Source organism: Culex quinquefasciatus, chromosome 2 (assembly GCF_015732765.1).
Source record: "Culex quinquefasciatus strain JHB chromosome 2, VPISU_Cqui_1.0_pri_paternal, whole genome shotgun sequence".
Classification (NCBI taxonomy): Eukaryota; Metazoa; Arthropoda; class Insecta; order Diptera; family Culicidae; genus Culex; species Culex quinquefasciatus.
The window spans coordinates 55,563,986-55,587,166 of NC_051862.1; the positions used below are offsets into that span (position 1 = coordinate 55,563,986).

General features: G+C 35.7%; 1 protein-coding gene across 4 annotated transcripts in view; it reads right to left on the reverse strand.

Annotated features, from left to right (window-relative positions):
* The window catches only part of LOC6039660 (alpha-catulin), a 289,120-nt gene that overhangs the window by 58,445 nt on the left and 207,494 nt on the right, over nt 1-23,181 (reverse strand). For all 4 annotated transcript variants that reach the window (XM_038254983.1, XM_038254981.1, XM_038254982.1 and 1 more), the window contains exons 4-5: nt 11,656-11,846; nt 8,388-8,493 (exon numbers count right to left, since the gene is read on the reverse strand). In XM_038254983.1, the coding sequence (XP_038110911.1) occupies nt 8,388-8,493; nt 11,656-11,846 (297 nt within the window). The remainder of the gene's footprint in view (nt 1-8,387; nt 8,494-11,655; nt 11,847-23,181) is intronic.

Genomic DNA, 23,181 nt, shown 5'->3' on the forward strand with positions numbered 1-23,181 from the left:
GAACTCGTTACTACGAACTGTCTTACCGGTTCCTGATCCGGTGTGATTACAGGAATAAACTGGTAATTGACAACTTTGAAACGTTGCTGAACCTTCACGTTGAGTCTCGGCGCATGCTTCTATACTATGACTTTATGTCATCGTGGGAGTGGAGCCCGAGCACAACGGTACAGCGCACGCCTCCGTTAACCAGCAGCACCCTGATTGGCTTCGACACGTCCATGAAAGCCGATACTCGCGGTATCCCAAACCATCTTCTGCGGGGAGTTGTACCGTCGATCTTCGCATCAAAGTACAACCATGTTCCTCCAAACAACAGATTCTTCACCGATGGCTCCAAGCTCGACGGCTGTACGGGCTTCGGTGTTTATCATGAATCTTATCAGCTGTTCTTTAAGCTGAAGGACCCGAGTTCGGTTTACGTCGCAGAGTTAGCCGCGGTTTACTGCGCACTGCGAATCATCGAGACCATGCCACCTGACCACTACTTCATCTTCACCGATAGCTTTAGCTCTGTTGAGGCTATCCGGTCTCTGAAGCCGACCAGGGAGTCTGCGTTTTTCCTCACGGAAATACGCAAGACTTTAAACAACCTGGCGGCTCAGTCCTTCAGCATCACGGTGGTGTGGGTCCGCGCTCATTGCTCGATTCCGGGTAATGAGAAAGCGGACTTGCTCGCCAAGAAGGGTGCTGAGAGTGGAGATATTTTTGAAAGGCCAATTAGCCTACAAGAATGCTACGGTTTGCCGAGGCAGCGTGCGCTCCGGGATTGGCAAAAACAATGGGACGACGACACCAAGGGACGTTGGATGTATTCCATACGACCTAAGGTGCAAAGAAAAGCCTGGTTCAAGGGATTGGACTTGACGCGTGGATTCATCAGAACGATGTCCCGCCTTATGTCGAACCATTACTCGTCCAAGGCTCATCTTTACCGTATCAACATGAGTGATACAAACTTATGCGACTGTGGGCAGGGTTATCAGGACATCGACCATCTCGTATGGGCGTGTCCAGATCACCAGGCTCACAGAATTAAGTTGAAAGATACCCTCAGGGCCCGAGGAAGACCACCAGAAATCCCGATGCGAGACGCGTTATCTCAACTAGACCTTGATGTTCTCTATCCGATCTATCAGTTCCTCGTAGATTCCAAAATATCCATTTAGTTTTCTTCCAGTTAGTTTTCCTTCAGTTAGTTTTCCTTCAGTTAGTTTTCCTTCAGTTAGTATAACTCGCCTTCACACAAAGCCGTCGTTTCTGGATTGCACCGGAAGCAAAGCAAGAACGCCCCAGCAGCTGGACACCGAGTTGCGGCTGAGGACAAAACGCAAAGGCCAGCAGAGCCAACCAAGACCCCTACACAATCCCCCTTCCCATCCCATGCCTTGTCTTTAACATCAATCCCTTCCCTACTAACCCCGAGTAGGCCGCGGGTAATCGGCTCCCCTCCCACTAACATTTACACACAAGATCCTCTGTAATTATTAAGTTTTTTGTAATTACAAAAGCCGACTCGGTCCTAACCAGGTCCCAGTACCGAAAAGGACCTAATAAAAATAATTTTATGAAAAAAAAAATATTGAGTTGAGCTATGATAAAATTGTGTTGTAACGCAAAAATACTGTCGAAAAAATAAAATTAAAGAAATAAGTGTTTTTGATAATTGAGGTGTATTTTATTTAAATTTTTGTGTTTCATGAATTCTTATCTATGCCAAAAAACATATAATTTTTATCACCCATACTACAATCACTTAACTTAGAAAATTTCACTTAGCTTAGGAGTTTGATCAATGGAAATGAATCTGATCTTCTACAATGAAAAGGAATAAAATTAGAAACTTGACGTATGGTTTGGAAAATTTCTAAATCTACGATAAGTTGACGTTTCCATATCAAAGGTAAACAAACAACTGCATAGCAACGTATATCAGCCCAGCAAATTTTCTAAGTTGATTGTGGATGACGGCCGTAAGTTGTGTACATTTTCTAAGTTTTACTTTACTTAACTATTCTAAGCTAAGTGATTGTAGATAGGCCATAAATAGGCATTTATGGCCTACTTAAAACCTAAAATGTTACTAGGGTAGATACGAATAAATGAAAAATAATAATTGTAAAAAGTAGTAGTTATAGTTTTTAAATTTAGTTATTTAATATTTTGAACGATTTTAATCATATTCATCTACTTTTAAACATCTGGAGTTTTTTTTTTTTGAAAAGGTCCTATAAACCAAATTTTTAATTTTTGAGTCAGGAGTATTCAAAAACACCCAAAAAGCAAAAAATAAAAAAAAATGGTTAATAGGACCATTTCAAACAAAATCTGGACATGTTTTTTCCAGCCAGTTCATAATGAAAATACTTTAAACTTGAAACAGAATCAAAATACTTTAAACTTGTTTAAATTGAACATTTTTTTTCTTAATACCTCAGAATTGCCTCAGAAGGCCAACATGCTAAATGCAGAATAGGTCACTTTAGATTGGTTTCAGTTGATTAGACTTCTTTTTCTATTGAAATTTCAAGTTTTTTTGAAAAAAAATATGTGTTTGCCCCCTAATTTTTCGAACCAATTTAGAAGGGAGGAGCGACAAAAACTCTGAAAAATATTTGCAAAGGTCTAAACTATATTATCAAGCAAAATGAATGAAATTTTGAAAATACTACCAAAATGTGTCAAGCAAAATAAAAAGTTCAATCCTGAAAGGTTTTTAAAACTACATTCAGAAACATTTTAAAATTTGAATAATGTTCAAATGGATGTAATTTTTTAATTAAATTAAAAAAATAATAATAAAGATGAATAAATTTGTGATGTGGAACATGTTGTCAAAAGATCCTAGATTTTTGTGATTTTTTACATACACAGAAAAAAAATCAAAACTCAAAATCGTGAATTAAATTCACGAATGTGAAAACCACGAAGGAATATATTCGCGTTTATACAGCAATTCCTCACGAAAACAGCATGATTCAAAAAATCGGTCGGGTTCAAAATTTTTCTGGGGGTTCCTTGGCTGAAATAATTAGACCTGTATTTTTTTTGTATGCCCATTAGGGTGACCTACGCCGCGTTAGGGTGGTCCAAAAAATGACAATTTTCGTAATTTTTCGCAAAAACCACTTTTTTTTTAATCATATCTCCGCGCCATTTCATCCGATTTAAGCTTTCCTAGACGCAAAAGAAAGGTGATTAGTTTGGCTATTTGGGAAAAATAGTAAGAAGTTTCAAAAATCTAGCTTAACATTTGAAAAGGTCGTATGAAAACTTAAAATGCTGTTTTGAAGGTCTCGGGACCAAAGAGCATGTGTCTGACAATATTTTTATCGGATTCCTAGGAAAATTTCACATAACATACAAAAAATGGTGAAGTGATGCTTTTAATACTCTGAGAAACGATTTTTTGAAAATGAAAACTGGGGTTTTCGACGCGCCACGCGTAAAAACGGGAAAATGACGAAAACGGGAACAAATCGACTTTTTTCACTGAAACTGCGATAACTTGAAAATTTCATCGATGGCCTAAACATGTAAGGGTACAGTCATCCCACATATTCGGAACACCCACAAATTCGGAACACTTTTATGATAATTTGTCAATAGCATGCCAAAAGTAGCTTTTCTGCCGAACTTACTATTTTTAGAACCTTTATTTGGACATTATCTTGCTATTTCACTAGTAAAAGTAGTACTTTTTGAACAAAAAACTTCATTCCATGACTATTTTGTCCAGAGCAGCAAAACACTGCCTCCAAATGGCCTGTTTCATAATTGTGGGATGTTATTGTGCCTCCCACAATTGTGGAACACCTGAATTTAACTGATATTTTCACAAAAATGTTATCAAACCATGTATAAAACATCACTAAGCTTGAATTTTATTGGTTTCAGTGTGTGAAGTCATTATTTGGTAATAAATATGTACTCCTGGAGAGATCTAAAGTTTGTTTACATTCGTAAGAAAAAAGTGTTCCGAATTTGTGGATTTCAAGGGTAAAAGTAATTCTTCAAAATCTTCATATAAAAGTTAAAATTTGCAGATGTTCGAAACAGCATACGAAAGATCGCAAGAAAAGCTTTCAAATGAAGGTAAAAGCGAATCATTAAGTTCAATTATCGATTTGCTATGATTTTTTGAACATTGGCCGATCTGGAAACCGTTCCGAATATGTGGGATGACTGTACCAAAAGTTGCGTATTTCAATTCGGAAAATTTTGGTAACCTAACATGTAGAGGTCATCGCTGAAATTTTTAAGTTATCGCTGTTTTAGTGAAAAAAGTCGAATTATTCCCGTTTTCGTCATTTTCCCATTTTAGCGCGTGGCGCGTCGAAAACCCGATTTTTTAAACGAAACCAAAATGGCAAAATAGATGTTCTGCTGGCTGAAGACCACTGCTTACTCAGCTTCATGGAAATCAAAGAGGGGTTGGGGCAATTGCTGTGTGGGTGTAACATTTTGTGAAGAATCGCTTAAAATATGTATTCTCCTATTTTGACCTCGAACATAATGTCAAAAACTTTCAATAAAATTTGCACCAAAAAATCTTGTGTTAGATATTTTTTGTAACTATAGTTTTTTCCCAGATTATACTTTGACACACCTTGTTCAGATTTTTGTTGTTGTAAAACTTATGGTTTAGTTTAGGTATATCTAAAATATACTCTCAAATATCCAAAAAATAATTGAAAATTTTGAAAAATAGCAGATAGACTAAAATTAATGTATTAATGTTATAAAATTGTCCTGAAATCATCAATCAAAAACTAAAACTATCTTGTTATGCAAATAATAATACATCAAATTATTTTAGAAACATAGCATAAGCATAGGTGCCCACCCGCAGTTGCTACTCCGTTATTGACCAGGACCTCCAGAAGTTACATCCACGAGCCGTGGAAGATGAGTGGGTGCTATCGTTCCTAGCTTCGCAACTTCTCAAATGCCCCTATCATGCTGATCAATACCGGCGCCGGCCACGACCAGTGGTAGGGTCACGGGAAAGTGGATGGGAATGTTAGTCCGATACTACAAAAGTTGCTCAAAATAAGAATGAAAATTTCAAAAATTAAAAAAATTAAGCATTACAGTTTAAGAATTGAAGACATATTTTTTTTAGATTTTTTAGGATAATAAAACATATTACGAAATTTAACGAAAATAATTCTAAAAAAAGCAAAAAAAAAAAACGAAGGGTGGTCTTAAGCAAGGTCGAAATATAATGTTAAATATGTTTTGATAAATGCATATTTTAAATAAAGAAATTCTGTGTATAAATATAAATCTAATATTTAATGTTATTTACCCAATTAAAACACAATGATAAATTCACACAAATCATATCCAGTTGAACTTCTACTATGCTTTGAAATAAAATATTAAATTCTTTAATAAATAAAGGCTGTTTATTTTTATGATTTAAAATTTCCATCTCCTTTTTAAGCATCCTTGAATCTACCACGCTTCCACTTTCAGCTCTCCTTGGCGCACAAAATGCGCCTTCATTTGCATTTCAATCGGTTCCGTTCTGTGCTGGGTGAGGATTCTGCCTGTGGTTGGTTGAACACGCTTTTTCCCTCCCCCGCGAAACTGACCGAATGGTTAACCTTTTCTCTCTCTCTTCTCTCTTTTTCCCGGCCACGCCACCGGTGTCAATTGTTTGGTGAAAAGAGCCATGAAATTGGAAATAATTTATGTGTTGTATAAATATCGCTGAATGCTCAATTTCCCGATTTCCGGCACGAAATTCGATTTTCGTCTCGGCAGCGGCAATTGGATCAATTTTACAGTTGTCAGGTTTTCTGGGGACTCGTTTCGAAGTTGCAAATTTTAATAAACGAATGAATTGCATGAGTCAAGGCGAAATAGTTTAATTCAATCAATTTTCTGCCTGTCGACAAGGAAGGATTCCTTCAAAAAGTTGCCAACAAAATTTAACTTTTCCAAATTTATGAACCAATCTCGCCTTCTCCCATGTCATAAAACATTTCATCGCAGACACGACGCTGCGATCGCACAGACTTTTAGGGGCCGCGACTTATCACGTCATATCGGGAGACGCAAATTTCCACCAAACTTTTACGACAGTTTACGCGTGCCCTCACGGTCCCAAATAACGATTTTTTTTCTCTCGGAGGTTATCCTTCCTCACTGAAGCGCCTTACATGAAGGCAACTGACTCCGTCCAAATGGCTTTTAATTTTCACCAGCGTCCTTCGGAATGCCCGAAAAATTGGGAAATCTCGTGCCGCAAACATTTATGACCCCGCGTGGTTATAAAGTCGTTTAACGGTGGCGTATCGTTGACGGTCCTTTCCGCTTTTGAATTATTAAATGGGGGAGAGCTTGTATTATGACATTATCTGGGGCCGTTAAAATATGTCTGAGAGGTTTTGAATATTAAAAAGAGTGAGTTGTTATTTGTGTTGTAAAGTAATGAATGCTTCAATGACCTATTTTGATATGATATACATTTGTATGAGAAAACATAAAATAATCTAGCGATAAAAAATAAAATAATTTAGCAATATCTCAGAATTTATGAGCTTCTTCTTTCTTGTTTCTTGTTTCTTGTTTCTTGTTTCTTGTTTCTTGTTTCTTGTTTCTTGTTTCTTGTTTCTTGTTTCTTGTTTCTTGTTTCTTGTTTCTTGTTTCTTGTTTCTTGTTTCTTGTTTCTTGTTTCTTGTTTCTTGTTTCTTGTTTCTTGTTTCTTGTTTCTTGTTTCTTGTTTCTTGTTTCTTGTTTCTTGTTTCTTGTTTCTTGTTTCTTGTTTCTTGTTTCTTGTTTCTTGTTTCTTGTTTCTTGTTTCTTGTTTCTTGTTTCTTGTTTCTTGTTTCTTGTTTCTTGTTTCTTGTTTCTTGTTTCTTGTTTCTTGTTTCTTGTTTCTTGTTTCTTGTTTCTTGTTTCTTGTTTCTTGTTTCTTGTTTCTTGTTTCTTGTTTCTTGTTTCTTGTTTCTTGTTTCTTGTTTCTTGTTTCTTGTTTCTTGTTTCTTGTTTCTTGTTTCTTGTTTCTTGTTTCTTGTTTCTTGTTTCTTGTTTCTTGTTTCTTGTTTCTTGTTTCTTGTTTCTTGTTTCTTGTTTCTTGTTTCTTGTTTCTTGTTTCTTGTTTCTTGTTTCTTGTTTCTTGTTTCTTGTTTCTTGTTTCTTGTTTCTTGTTTCTTGTTTCTTGTTTCTTGTTTCTTGTTTCTTGTTTCTTGTTTCTTGTTTCTTGTTTTTTGTTTTTTTGTTTGTTTTTTCATCAAGTTTTTAAACTTATTGGTTGTCTGAAAATAAATTATCTCTCTTCAAGTCGCTCCCGGTATCACATTGTGATCACATTTCAATGCATGAGTCAACTTCGTCTTGGGTCAACAGCAATCACACCAAACTCAAACTAATCAAGCTTTCTCTCCTCTCACAATGAAGCATTATCTCGGTAAGTAGTTCCCCCAACCCCTTATAACTAGAGTGCCTTCTTCCAACTAAACTGATGGTTCTGTCATCACATTTCTGTTTCAATATTGACCCGTGATATGGCAGTTTGCAAGGCAATCTCGCCTTCCCACGAATGTTTACTCTCGGTAAACTTTAGTTGAAGCAGCTATTAGGCAGCTCAACCAGCTGGAAACTCCCGGGACGTGGCTTTCCATTGACTCACGTGCTTCCCGGAAATCCTTCCAAATCAACAAGCTTCGTTTTTCCGGATAATTCACTTTTGAGGAATCGAGAGTTTTTTTTCGCATCAGTGAATTTCAGTGACACGATTTTCACAATATCGTGAGTCAGTCAGAATGGGTACACCTAAAAAACTGATTTTATTTGTGAAACTCCAATCTGATTAAATTTGTCAAACTTTTTTTTGCAGTGTAACGAAAACTAGTTGAAACGTGGCGGTGATGTGGAAAAATTATCACACTCACGTGATGGTTTGCTCACTGATGCGGGAAAACCATCCCTTTTACGTTAAGAGGTGGGAAAACCCCCCTTCTCACTCACACACATCGGAATCGTGATCAACGAGGTAAACATTCATTTGCTCGGGACCAATATTGGGAAAAGCTCGTACCCGGCAAAAACTGGCGAGATGTAGTTAATAGTTGGAAAAGTAAATAATTTCCGCTTGCCATCGGGTTTTCCCAACCATAAAGTTGGGGTAGATGCGTGAATTAAATCGAGTGGAAAAATAAGTGCTAAAAATTGAGCTCGCTTCCGGATGGAGGCGATATTTTGCGAAATTTTCACAACTGATGCGTGAACGTGCGAAACCACATTCGCCATAAAAAAACATCGATTATTACTACCCTGAAAAGCTGTGAAAGTCGTCGTTTTGGCACACCACCAACGAAATAGCAGGCACAACTCTTATTTTATTCATTGAAAAAGATAGTAAAATTGAAACTCACCTGTCACATGCGCTAACTCCACCATCTCAGCGCCGAATACTGAGAAGGCTTTCACGAATTCTGTAAAATTGGCCACTGATTCTAATCTACCTAAAGTTCTAGCTACCTGTTGGGGGCGAGATCAAGAGGGAAACAATGATTAGTAACAAAACGACATTTTAAGGAAAATTTAGAAGCAGAAGTTACTTAGACTCTCACAGACTCACTCACCTACTCATTCCTAGACTGTTTCAGTTACACACTCGCTAAATCGCCCACTCACTCACTAATTCACTCGCAAACTAACTCACAATTAACAATTAATACATTCACTTACTCTCTATTTATTTTCCAAATCTCTCTCACATTCACACTCGCTCATTCACTCAGCTATTCACTTACTGACTTATTTGTTCACTCACTTTCTCATTCAACTCAAAAACTTACTCACTCACCCCATAACCTTGTAAATACTTGCTCATTAATTTGCTTATTCACCTACTCACTCATTGGATTGCTCACTTATTCGCTTACTCATTTATTTGCTTACAAACTAATTCCATTTCTAAGTTATACGTTCACTCACTAATTCGCTTACTCAATTAATTGCTTACTCTTTCATTCGTTCACTAACTCATTCGTTTACTCACTTATTTGCTTGCTTACATACTTACTTACATACTTAATCATTCACGTACTCACTCATTTGCGTGTTCTCTCATTCGATTTCTTACTCATTCGCTAATGAATTCACTCATTCACTCACTCACTCATTCAATCATTTACGCACTCATTTCATTACTCTTTCATTCGCTTACCCATTCATTTGCTTACTCACTCATTCGCTTACTCACTCATTCGCTTGTTCGCTCATTTGTTTATGCACTAAATTGCTTACTCACTTATTCTCTTACTCACTCATTCGCTTACTCACTCATTCGCTTACTCACTCTTTCGCTTGCTCACTCATGCGCTTACTCAATCATTCGCTTGTTCACTCATTCGTTTATTCACTACTTTGCTTACTAACTTATTCTCTTACTCACTTATCCGTTAACTCATTCATTAACTAAAACATTCATTCGCTTGCTCACTCATTCGCTTGCTCACTCATTCGCTCTCTCACTCATTCGCTTGCTCACTCATTCGCTTATTATTTCATTCACTCACTCATTAATCATTCAATCCATCACTCACGTACTTATCCGTTAACTCACTCATTAGCTAAAACATTCATTCGCTTACTCACTCACTTGCTTGCTCACTCATTCGCTTATTATTACATTCACTCACTCATTAATCATTCAATCCATCACTCACTCACTTATTCCTTAACTCACTCTTTCGCTAACTCACGCATGTACTTACTCACTCATTCGTCTACTCACTCATTACTTTCTTACTCATTTGCTTTCTCACTCATTTGCTTACTCACTCATTCGCTCACTCACTCATGAACTAAAATCACCGATTGACAGCTATAGAGGAGAAAAGCAACTCGCGACAAAGTTTTGAGGCTAGGAATTTAGACAGGTATGATTGTCATAAAGTGTTCGACTCATGTAGCTGTCAAACTTGGCAAAAATGTTAAAGTCGCTCACAAAGTGAACGTTGGGTGATTTGAGTTCATTTCTGACGTCACGATTTTCTTCTATATAGAGGAGAAAATCGTGACGTCAGAAGTGAACTCAAATCACTCAAAGTTCATTTTGTGAGTGACTTTAAAATTTTGGCGAAGTTTGACAGCTACATTGTCCCCTGTTTTCTGTTGGAGAGAAAAGGAGGCGAATACTTTATGAAAATCTACCTGTCAAAATTCCTAGCCTCAAATTATTGTCGCGATTTGCTTTTCTCCTCTATACTGTCCAAACTTTTCAGAGGGAGTGAATAGGAGGTGAATATTACAGGATCACCATATAAATTCTAGCCTCAACATTTTATCATTAGTTGATTTTCTCCTCTGTTCGCTTACTCACTCATTCGCTTGCTCATTCAATCGCTTTCTCACTTATTCGCTTAGGGCTCATGCATAAACCACGTGGCTTTTTAAGAGTGGAGGGGGGTTGTCTGGCGAAAAATCATGCTCCATTCAAAAAGTTGAAATTTTGTACGATGAAAAAACTACGAAAATTTGACATTTGAAGGCCACATGGTTTAAGCACGAGCTCTTGCATTCCCTTATTATTTTACTCATTCACTCATTAATCTTTCAATCACTCACTAATTCTTTCTCACTTACTCACTCTTACACTTAGGGTAGGGTAGTCATCAATGAGACACTTTTGGTTTTTAACTTTAAACGATTTTTGTATTTTTTTCATCAGCATGTTTTAATAAGCTTTTTGTTGCATTTTCTTTCTTTTAATGTGTTCTAACATTGACCAAAATATGAGATCGATCCGACATCTACAGCTAGAGTCATTCAACTGTCTCATTGTAGACGCACTTGGCAGGAACAATGAGACAGCTGGGGAACAATGAGACACTCTACGAAAATCAATATTTTTCTAGTAAAACATCATGTTTTTGTATTGTTCCATTGCAGGTGACATGCCTTGAACATTTTAGAGCAATTTTGCCAACATAAAACTTTAATTAACTGAAGTTCTACTAAAACGTATTTAAATTTAGTAAAATCCATATATTTATACCAAATAACTTTGTATTTTTGGTTAAGTGGAGTTAAAACTCAATAAATATGCCAAAAATCACTTTTAATTCATGTTTTGAAAGATTTCCATAGATTTTGAAAAGTTCAATGAAGAAAAATCAAAGTGTCTCATTGTTACCCATGGGCTGAAAGGTGTGGGGAACAATGAGACAGCCCTGGATTCTGGGTTTATTCTTAATGTTGGTCAAACCTAATGAAGGGACATTGTAGCCCAACTTATGCCCTATGAAATGACGAAAGAAATTTGGAGAAATATTAGTTTTTGTATTATTGGCAGCCTATGAGCGAAAATGTAATTTTTGTCCATAATTTACTTTTACACCCCAGAATCAAACATTTATGAATAACTTTTCAAGGGAGCGTCCATAACCAAAGCCACTATTATGGCAGACGTGTATCTAGTAGACACACCTTTTCCTCAAATATGAGCCTGATTGGTTGAAACTACACCTTGTGAGAGCCATTTTATCATTGTTCCCCGTGTCTCATTGATGACTACTCTACCCTAATCAACCACTCACTCGCTCACTCATAAGAAACTCAGACTCACTTACTCACGCACTCCTCTCAACGATTGAAGTTGACAGTTCTAGAGTTTGTAAACAACTCCAAACTTACCCTGTCTTTGGCTAATAATAACTGTTTAACGACCACGATATCGGCCAGCAGGAGCACCCGCGTCACCGAGCTCAGCAGGGTCCGGGCGGCCCGTATCATCGGTCCCCTGTCGTCAATCGGATTGGGCCGGGGCGCGTACCCGACCACCGGATCCGTTGCCGCAATATCACATAAACGCTCTATCGATGAGCCTGCGAAAAAGAAAGTTGAAAAAGAGGAGACATTTTACTTTAGGATCATCGCGCGACACAATTCCAATCAATTTAATTCACTTTCCATCTGATCATCCCAAAAAAGAAAGTTCCAATTTCAGCCCAACAGGCATGATGGTGAATAATTTTTGCCAGCCAGACCGGTGGTTGCCAAGTATCCAATCTAGCGATTTCGGCTCGAAATCGAATTCGTAATTCGGTTTTTATTACATCAACGTGTTCCCTGGAAGAAGTGGGTGTTCGTGCGCTCGTCGTCGTCGACCTCGAGAATTGGAACATCATTTTAGGTTATTTTAAAAAAAGGGACATTGAGTATTTTGAATCATGTCAAGTCACGTCACAGTCATGTTGCAGTGATGTCACAGTCATGTTGCAGCTGTGTTGCAGTCATGTCACAGTTAAGTCACAGCCAAGTCACATTCGTGTCACAGTCACCTGAAAGGTGAATTCCTTCAAAACTCTCCCGCAATCTTCCCTCCGTGCCTTATCAAAATTTAAACAGGAAAGCATCAGCTTTGGGCGATGATGGAAAAAGAAACATTTTGCCGGATAGAAAGTATCATTCCCGTTCCCTCTTCCAACGAAGTTTTCCAGAATCATCCAGCAAAAGTTGTCGTCTGTGGACGACACGGCGAAAGTCGCAAGCATAATTTTATTTATTTTATTTGCAATTTTTATGATTGGAATGGGATGGAAGTAGCTGATTTATACGGTATTGGTTGTCAGCGGTGACGACTCCGGGTAGTGCTGGCGGTGGTGGTCTCCGTAAACGCTTAGGTTAGGGTACTAAATCTTGCTTCGAAGCAGGATAATGCCGCGGCGGCGTCTGGCAAAAAAGTAAGAACCCCGCGCTCTCGTTTCCGGGGTGATTTATGGTGCCATAAAGTTCGGCTTATTGATGTTTTGCTCAGTAATTTACATCAGTGACAGTGGAGTAGTGACGCCGGATGTGTGTTAAACTTTATGACAGCTTCCGCCGGAAGCAGTTCGTCATTGACGTCAATCTGTTGGAATTAGCATGTTGCTGGATGTTTTGGAGGTATTCAAGTTAGTGATTTGTGAAGGATACCTTATTTTACAGATTTTGGTTGAAATTACTGTCATTTGATATTCATGTCACTGTCATGTCAAAGTCTTGACGCAGTCATGTCACAATCATGTCACAGTCATGTCGCAGTCATGTCGCAGTCTAGTCGCAGTCATGTCGCAGTCATGTCGCAGTCATGTCACAGTCATGACCCAATTATGTCACAGTCGTGTCGCAGTAATATCACAATCATGAAGCAGTCATGTCGCAGTCATTTCACAGTCATGTCACAGTCATGTCGCAGTCAGTCATGCCTAAACGACTGCAAAATGCGATGTTTTTCTCAAATTCATTTGAAATTTTCTCAAGCAAAAAGTTTTACCATTATCAACTTCTGTTTGCAAAACTCGCAAAGTTTAAATCACGCTGTCCAATAAATCTCTGCATGATTGATGGAACATTGACAGACTTGGAGCGGGATTTTTTTCTACGACAGCTCAAGGCTTTATTTGATTCACGAGAAAGACGCCGGGATTAAGGCACGAATCGCGTAAATAACAGTTCTCTTGAAACTGATTTCCAACTGAAGACTTTTTTCCTCCACTTTGCTGACGACTACTCGAGCACTTTTGACGGTCTTAACGATGGTGGAATTTATGGCAGTTTGAAGAGTTTGGCGAGCGTGCTGGGAAAAAGTTTTTCCCGACTTGTTTATTTTTATCTCAAGTGGATTCACCCAAGCGAAGATATTCATTCAGAAACATTTTCCGACCTTGAGATTCGGTCGAGCAAAAATAATTACTTGAATTTAACAAAAAGCCAGTTTCTATGCCGGAAATCTGGAGATCAAAAGCACTTGAAGCACTCCGGTGGCACCAGCTTTATTAGCAAACTTCTTTGATGTCGGAGCAAACATCAAGCCCACCCATCCACATGCACTCATAAATTATCACTCTTGGATGGTGTCCACGTGAGATGATGAGTTTCCTTCTATGAGCGAAAATTGTGCAAACATGCCACACCAGCAAGCCAAGGTCTTGGTAATGCTTTGAAAGCTGCAAGAGCTGATCTGCAAGTTTATCACTTTGGCTTTAGTAGTTTGCGTTGGATGAGGTGTTGGAATCGAGTTTTAGATGCATACATCTCTAAAATTGTGAAATTAAGCGACTGAACAACTGAACAACTGCACAGCTGAACATTTAAACATTTGAACATTTGAACATTTGAACATTTGAACATTTGAACATTTGAACATTTGAACATTTGAACATTTGAACATTTGAACATTTGAACATTTGAACATTTGAACATTTGAACATTTGAACATTTGAACATTTGAACATTTGAACATTTGAACATTTGAACATTTGAACATTTGAACATTTAACATTTGAACATTTGAACATTTGAACATTTGAACATTTGAGCATTTGAACATTTGAACATTTGAACATTTGAACATTTGAACATTTGAACATTTGAACATTTGAACATTTGAACATTTGAACATTTGAACATTTGAACATTTGAACATTTGAACATTTGAACATTTGAACATTTGAACATTTGAACATTTGAACATTTGAACATTTGAACATTTGAACATTTGAACATTTGAACATTTGAACATTTGAACATTTGAACATTTGAACATTTGAACATTTGAACATTTGAACATTTGAACATTTGAACATTTGAACATTTGAACATTTGAACATTTGAACATTTGAACATTTGAACATTTGAACATTTGAACATTTGAACATTTGAACATTTGAACATTTGAACATTTGAACATTTGAACATTTGAACCATTGAACAATTAAGCCGAAAAAAAAAATCAAAAACAATACTGATACGACACCCCCCAAGCTGTCCAAACTCCAGCAAGTTCCCACGCTTAACGTGCCAACTAGTTCCGGTTCCCACACACTTAAAAGAGGAGGATGTACACTCTCGGCAGCAACAGGGGGTGAACTTTTCCCCGTCACAGCGTGCATGGTAGAAAACTCCCAACTCACAGTATGATGCAGCACTAGTCGCCGCTTGTTGCTACAATTTTATCTAATCTAACTTTCCGCCACGCAGCCATCAGCAGTAAACTGGAAGGGGGATCTGAAGGATATAAAGAGCTACTACTATCCCCAAGGGGGGGTGACTACATCGCACAGCTGGCAGGAAAGTTTGTCTTGAAGAGTGACGACTTGGCTTGTTTCAGTGTTTGTTGCGCTGGAATGTGTTTTCAAGTAGTTTAACATGTTTTATGATGGGAAAAATAAGTATTTTGTTTCTTTTAGTTGTAGCATAAATCACAAGTTTTCTCAAATTTGCATGAAAATTTCCTTTTACAACTTGTTCAAAAAGCACTCCAACAAACTGCTTACCGACAGTACCAACTTCCTTTGAAGAAGGCGAGTTATTTGCATGTAAGACACCATCATCGTTTGAAGGCGTTACAACCACGATTGGCAGGGGCGTGTAGCTTCTTGTCTGTGATGGATTTGCTTCTAGAAAGGAGGTTGAGGGTGGGGTAAATTAGTGCTGTGAAGCACAAATTGGATGTTGCTCATTTAAGGTGCGGTTAACTGGCGGTGCACTGCAGGGGATGATTAGGTTGTGTGTACCCTTCTCATTAATGGGCGGTGTTTTGTTTTATCGCAAGAAGGTGAAGTGAGTTTAATTTGATTGGGATGGTTATTTTGCGAGTTGGGAGTCTTTTTGCGATGCCAACTAAAGTAAATCAAAAAAGTTAGATAAAACTGCATAGAGCTGTCACCTTATTGCAATGTCAAAAGTACTACATTTAGTCCAATCTTACTTTTTTATATCTGAAAAGTCAATTTTGAAGATTGTGAATACCATTTCTTTTAATGGATCAATGTTCTACTTTTTGAAGGTCAACTTTTCGATGTTTTTTTTTATTTGGATAAAACTTTTATATCGATTCCTTTTGTTAAAAGAAGCCAATTTCATTACTACAGTCCAGACTCGATTATCCAAAGGCCTGGCAAAATTTTACTTCGGATATTCGAATCACAAAAAAATATTTTTTTCGTTGTCTTATTTTTGATTATCGAACTTAAGTATGACCCCCAAACTACTCTAAAGTGATTTAGAATGTTTAAATCCAAGATGACAGCCAAAATGGCAGTGATGAGATATTCAAGAATCTGACACGCATGCAGTTTCCTGAAGTCCCCGCCAGAGGCGCTGTCCATATTGTTTACGCGTGGTTTTTGAAAAGGTCGTGTGAAATAAATACATAAATTTTGTTCCCAAATTATTTTTTGCCGGTTTTTTTTAATCTTTTGCATATATTTGCGAGATAATTTCAATTATCACGATAATGTTTCCACATTTTATAATTATTAGATCAATAAAACAAAGTTCTACTTGACGATACAATTCAACCAAACACACTAAACTAAACTAAAAATCTTGATATCTTCAGTTACCTTGAAATAATATTAAATTAGTTTGATTCTTCCTAACCGTTGGTTAAAAATGAATGAAATACTTATTAAATTTCAGTCAAAAAAACTTTAAACTAGCTGTCACTTAACACCACAGTGATGATATGCCAACATTAGGTGCTTGACGAAATTAAATGCAGTTACCCTAGTTGTTCCCTAAGATTAAATATAAAAAAAATATATATTAAACTTCAAAAAGTTTTTATTTTTGTTATTTTTGTTATTTATATTCGATGCGCATACGACATTTTCGAAAGCAACGCGCCAAAAACTTGGTTCGATCTTGGTTCGATTTTGACTTCACTCGCTTTATAATTTATTATGTAACATTCAATATTACGCCCTTTTAAAATGTTAGTCTTGATTTTAAAATTTTGAAAATAATGTTTTCGAAAAGACCGGAAAATTTAACAAATGTTTCATATTTTAACATTGAAAATCGGACTTAGACTTAGAAAAGATCAATTTTCCTGTTTTTAAATCTTTGCATTGCAATATCTCAGCAACTAAAAGTCGTATCAACAAAGTCCGAAGAAGTAAAATATAGAGAATTTTCTCAGCTCTTCAAAAATATTTTTTTCAAAAATGTGCAAACATGTGCAATAATTTAAAAAAATGAAAAACTGCGGCTTTTTTTTTAAAAGTCACCTGAATATGGATTTAACTTGAAAACGGTGCACTTTATCAAAATTTCACTAAAGTACTTTTTGATTGCAAATTTGATTTTACATCTAAAAATAAAGTTGAAAAATTGTTGCGACCAATATTTCGATTTTTTGAAAAAAATCAGTATTGATTCAAAAATTCATAACTCGCTCAATGATTTTTTGCACAACCTGGAAATTTTTGAAAAGTTGGCATTTTATGTCCTCTAAAACATATCAAAAAATAAAAAAATAAAAATAGTGTTTTTTTGCAAATCAAGTTTTAGTGATAAAAAGTTAAATAAAAAATCACCAATTTTTTTTTACCGTGCATAATTTTTTTCCAGTGTAGTCCGTATCCATACCTACAACTTTGCCGAAGACACCAAATCGATCAAAAAATTCCTTCAAAAGATACAGATTTTTGAATTTTCATACATCATTTTTGAATGGACAGCTGCCAAATTTGTGTGGAAAATTATATGGACAAACTAATGATGCAAAATGGCTTCTTTGGGCATACCGAAGGCACCAAAAAAGTTTCAGTTGGATTAAAAAATACAAAAATTAAAATTGAAGAAAAAATACCGATTTTGTAGAGAATTATTCTCTTGTAAAAAAAATTATTTGTGCACAACAATTGATTTTTTTCATTTTGATATACGTTATTGTTTTATCTTACGATCCAATATTTTTTTGAGGATCTGGGAAAACTCAACACAGAAAAATCCAAGCTTTGGAGAAACATATATTTTTCAGTATAAGTTGTAATACAATAATGAATTTCTAATCAATTTGTAATTTATTTTATTGTTAATTATGGATTATTTTAACTAAATCGTATAATTAACTGTAATAAAATAAATATTAATCAGGAAGTAATCTGGCACAAAAAAAATTTGGGTCCTCACGTGCACCTTAAATTTTTCAAACAAAAATAAGACATGGGCCATCCATAATCCACGTGGACACCTTAAAGGGGGGAGGGGGGGGTTCAGCGATTGCCCACGCTCCATACAAAAAAATGTATCAAAATTGTTCAAGAGGGGGTCTGAGATATCAAAAAAAAAAGTGTCTTCATGGTTGTTTATGGAGTGTTCCACATGAACAAATCGTTTTTCTGCAAAGTTTGTATGTAGAATTAGTGTTGTTAGCTACTCCCGCATGTTGCATGCAACTATTTGCATCACTTTCAAATATTTTTTGGAATTCATTTGAACTGTTTAGATTTTTTTTTCATTTTAAGTTATTTCCCTTTTTATAAAATATAGAATATATAGAATATATAGAATATAGAATATATAGAACAAGTTCAAACCATAATAATTCAAAACTACACAGCAAAAAATCCGATGGTAAAATCGCATGCAAAAGCGATCAAAAAAGACACTTAATATTACACACTGCATGTACAATTTTTGTAAACACAAAAAAAATAGTTGCAACCGACGGGATTCAAACCCAGCACCATCTGTAAGGACTGGCGCCTTAGCCCGCTCGGCCATCAGACCGATGAAGAATGGAAAGGATAAACGCATATATGAGCTTGACATTTCGGTCAAGTAGGTTTCCCATACTGATGGCTACATATTTTAGGGTGTAATAGAATTTCATAGAATAATGCAAAATTTATTTTATATAAAGGCCTTTTACACGCAGCTGGATTACTATTTTTTATGCTGTGTAACAAGAAATACTGAAATGAAAATCATCAAAAAATTCAATAACAGCAAGGAAAAGAACATTTCATATGAATAAATATGAATTAAAGCATGTTTTTTTAATAAACCATTGTTATCAGCAAAATAATACATAATTTATCAAACAAAATTAAATGTCAAAAAAATGTCATACAAAAAATTGCATAGGAAAATTATAAGCAAGATGAACTGAAAGATCTGATACAAGTAAACACGACAAAATAAAAAAAGTTAAACAAAATTAAACAGAATAAAACAGAATGCAGAAGGTATGCTATAACAAACTTTATATGTCCTTTGGCTAAACTAAATTTAGAAATCTCAGTATAACATAATCATTAAGAATAAATATGCTCAGATGATTATTGTAATTTGTTTGATAAACCAAGGTTGGCAAAATTTCATTAAATTAATGGTAAGATTTGTTTTCCTTAGGTTTTACTTGAATACATTATCTTCCGTCTCAAAAATCTAAACTTTTGAATAAATTGCTCATGGTGATTGGGAATGCAAAAATAAGCGTTATACAATGCATGCTGAATAGTTTGGAATCGATTCTAGGGAAAACTGACAAGAGCTTTGTACAATGAAATGCAAGTTTTTATTAAAAAAAACCTCAAACCTTTTCAATTGTTTTTTTATCGGTTTCAATAGCTGATTATATAAATATATAGATTATCAAGATTTTTTCTTAGAATAACTGCAAAATAATCAGTTATGTGTAGAATAATGGTTGTTATTAGTGTTAAAATAATACTGAATAAAAATGAAATATTCTACAGTAATATCCTCATCGTCCATGATTTTATATACATCAAAATCTCCTTCTAAGTTACTCATTTGCAATCGAAGTGATAAATTCCAGCTTACAGATTTCCACCGAATCCATTTGCTGTTACCTTAACAAAATCCTTCACCGAAAACTCGTTTCCACCGCCAAATCCTCAAAAGCTTCCACCATAATCCCATTGAAAAAAATTGAACACAACCCCAGTACTTTTCCAACCAGAGAGCTTTTTCTATACGAAGCAGCAGCAGTCAGTACATTGGCAGCTGCCCCATTAACAGCATCCATCTGGCTTTGGCCTCTCAACTCGTTCGCACACCATTTTCCACCTTTCAAATGTTGGTAGATTTTGCCTTCGAGGGCCCTCATATATGAGTCAAATTCCGAAATCCACACTGGGTTTTACCTGGTTAGATTTGAGAGCATCTTTTTTGCTTCTTTGCTTTGTTGAATGAAAGTGGGAAAAGGCTTTTCATTTGCACCTTCCAGTCGGTCTCTAGGTGCTGTACACGAAAATGAATTCACTTTTATTTTATACCGATGAAATGGCAGGGAACAGTTGCTCACTTGGTTGGCACGGAAAAAAATCTATTTTTTTTTTGTTGAAAGTTTCACATTTAATTGCAACATTTTTCATTTTAATTTATTTTCCTGCAAAAACTCTCAAAAAGATTAAACCTAATTCATCTTACAAAACTTCCTTATCTTTCCGTGTGACTGCTTTTGCACAATTCTACCTCTCACCCTGGAAACGAATTCATCTTCATTGAGTCGAGCTTCCCATTCAACCCCTCGCCGGTTCGAAAATCCTGCCCCCCAAACAAGGAGGTTTTCTGCATTCAAATCGAGTGTGTCTAGTGAAAATATAGGCACATACAACCAGCAAAAGTGCAAATGCGCGTGAAAACTTTCCCAGCTCCAGACTGAATGGAAGGGAGGGGAAAGTTGGAGGAGGTACAGGATCCATTTTTGTCCCTAGAGAGAGCAAAAAAGCAAAAAAACGAATCAGGTCAGTGTCTGCACTCAATAGTTCTATTTAGTTTTGGTTTGCAAGAGCCCAACGGCCGTCGTCCCGGAGGCTGCAACACACAATGGCTCATTCTGCGATATATGCTATATATCTATATATGGGAAAGTGTGCCGTGCTTTGAACAGGGAGGAAAATTGCTGTGAAAACCCCGATGTGGAACTGCACAGATTAAAAGAATCGTAAAGGTGGAAATTAATCAATTTATTGCTAGGTTTTGGGGCTTCTACAAGGTCCTCTTCTAATCCATTAAGTAATTCATATCTCAGCTTTGGGTGATAAATACCCAAGTAACAATTCAAATGCTGTATATTCTTATATGGTTTTAAAACAGTTTTATTGGATGCAACAATGTTTTATAAAAACATTTATCAAAGCCAACAGGTTTTCATCTAGCGTAACCTTCAACATACTTTCAAGGTTTCTTCCAGACTTGACTAGGAATTCTACTTAGAAGTTTTAATTCAGTTTTCTAGTTACACTTCGAGATTTCCTGAAGAATACATGGCGAAGCTTGAATATCTTGACGAAGTTTGCCATAAACCTTTTTCGTCTTCATAAGGAATTTGACCAATCTTGTTGGATTTGAACTGTCACTTCAATTTATTCAGTTGTTGAACGAGAAACACAGTGCTAGGAGACGAATTGTTTTGATCCAGCTTTTAAGTGCAGTTACAAGTGATCTCTTAACGAAAAGTTTAAAAAAGTGTGCTGAGAATAATAAAAAAAAAATTGGTGGTTTTGGTTGTGTTTTTTTTTTCTACGAAATGATTACCGATTTACCGAATTGCCGATTTATTTCCAGAATTTTTTATTGTGAACAATTCGTTTATTGCAGAAATGGCGCCTGTGCAGTTGTTGCTTATTATTATTTTTATGAAATTAATAGTAATTTTATTTGGCATCGATATCCTGTTAGTTGCATAATTATGTTTTTTTTTCGCAATTTATAATATCGTAACATGGCGTTTTACACATTTTGTTTTTTAGAGTGTTTCGTAGACTTTTTAATGAAAACCTTCAAGTCTTGATCAGAACAGTTTAAAGTGCTAATGGTTTTCAAAAAGAAATTGATAAAACTTTGAATTCTGAAAGTTTTCTTATACAAAATCATCCAGATTTTATGCCATGTATTGCTACGCGCTGTCATTTGCAATTTGCTGGTGCTGTTTGAGTGAGTTAAGCTGAGTTTTTTTTAATTTCAGTTAAGATTTTTGTTTCACAAATCATTTAAACGTTTAAAAAGTAATATTATTTGTCCAGTGTATGTTGTATAGGTGGTATCAAAGGTATAATCAACTACAACATGAAAAGGTGAAAATAAGCTATTCTTCAGGACAGTGCAGCGCTTATCAACCTGTGATGGTAATAGTGTTTACAATGAATTGTATATAAAGTGGCTTGGTTAGTGTATATTATGTAATAAAAACACCATTAAAACGAACAAACGCTGTTGTTTTTTATTGAATTGTTGTGAAATTTTGGCGATTTCTCTATTCGGATCGTTTTGCAGTAATCAATGACAGGCAAGCGCTACGGTCTCAGCTTAGGCGATTGAATCTTGAATAAAACCAGTAGAAAGCTACATTATCCTGACTGAAACCTTAATAAATCACTCTTAAAACAAGTCATTCCTAGTCAGTTTTGAGAAAGAGCATTTAAAGAAGAAATGAATTTAAAACAGTTTCAAACAAGAATAAGTATATTTAATAAATTTCGCCATATTGCCTAAAAAATAATGCTACTGAAAAGCGTAGCCATGTTGAATTCTTGAGCAATGACTTTGCCTAAATTATTTTTTTAGGTAAAATAACAAACTTTTTCAAATGATTTGAGAAGGCGCGTACCATTTTTTCGAACTATCTCATAAAAATGTTCGATGATTTTTTTCGGCATTACCGTTACAGTGCAGTACATGAGAGATATGATCACTGATATTTATGGCTTTAATATTATTGACTTGTGAATTATTGTCGACCAAAAGTATTTTCTGATTCCATTTAGAAGAAGAATCATTGCCTTCGAAAAAATAATTATGCATGCTTTTCAGTCTACGATACAGGCTTTTGGTTTCCTTGCAGAGTAATTGAAAATGCATTTAGTTCTGTTTTAAGAATTTAAGAATTCTTTCAGGCTACAACAAAACTTATTTCCCAGCTAGACAGCATTATTCGTATCTTGTAGAGCTCTTTAAAGCATCAACAAAGCATACAATAAAATTATTCCGTCTCATGAAACTCTTCATTTTTGCTCTGGCCAACCTCCTAAAATAGTCCATTTTGGCTTTATTGCTTATTTAACTCGTATTTAACTCAGCATGTGGGACTAAAAAGCATCTCTCATACATTTTCCGAAGTATTCTGTACAACCTCTTCAAAACTACAACAAAACTAAAATTGTTACTTGGGTATATAAGTGTTATTACTCAAATGACGATAATCCCATCCTATCAAATTTAAGCATTTTGAAATCCAAGGATAATGATAAAAGAATCGAAAATATTTAAAATAAATTCAAGGGTAGAATAAAATCCGAATTAATTTGTCGAATATGAAGTAAATACAAAAATGTGATGAAAAAATAAAAATGAAGAAATTGACAGTAACAAGAAACGGTGCCAAAATAAAATCGATAAAATAACTTGCATTCTTGAATT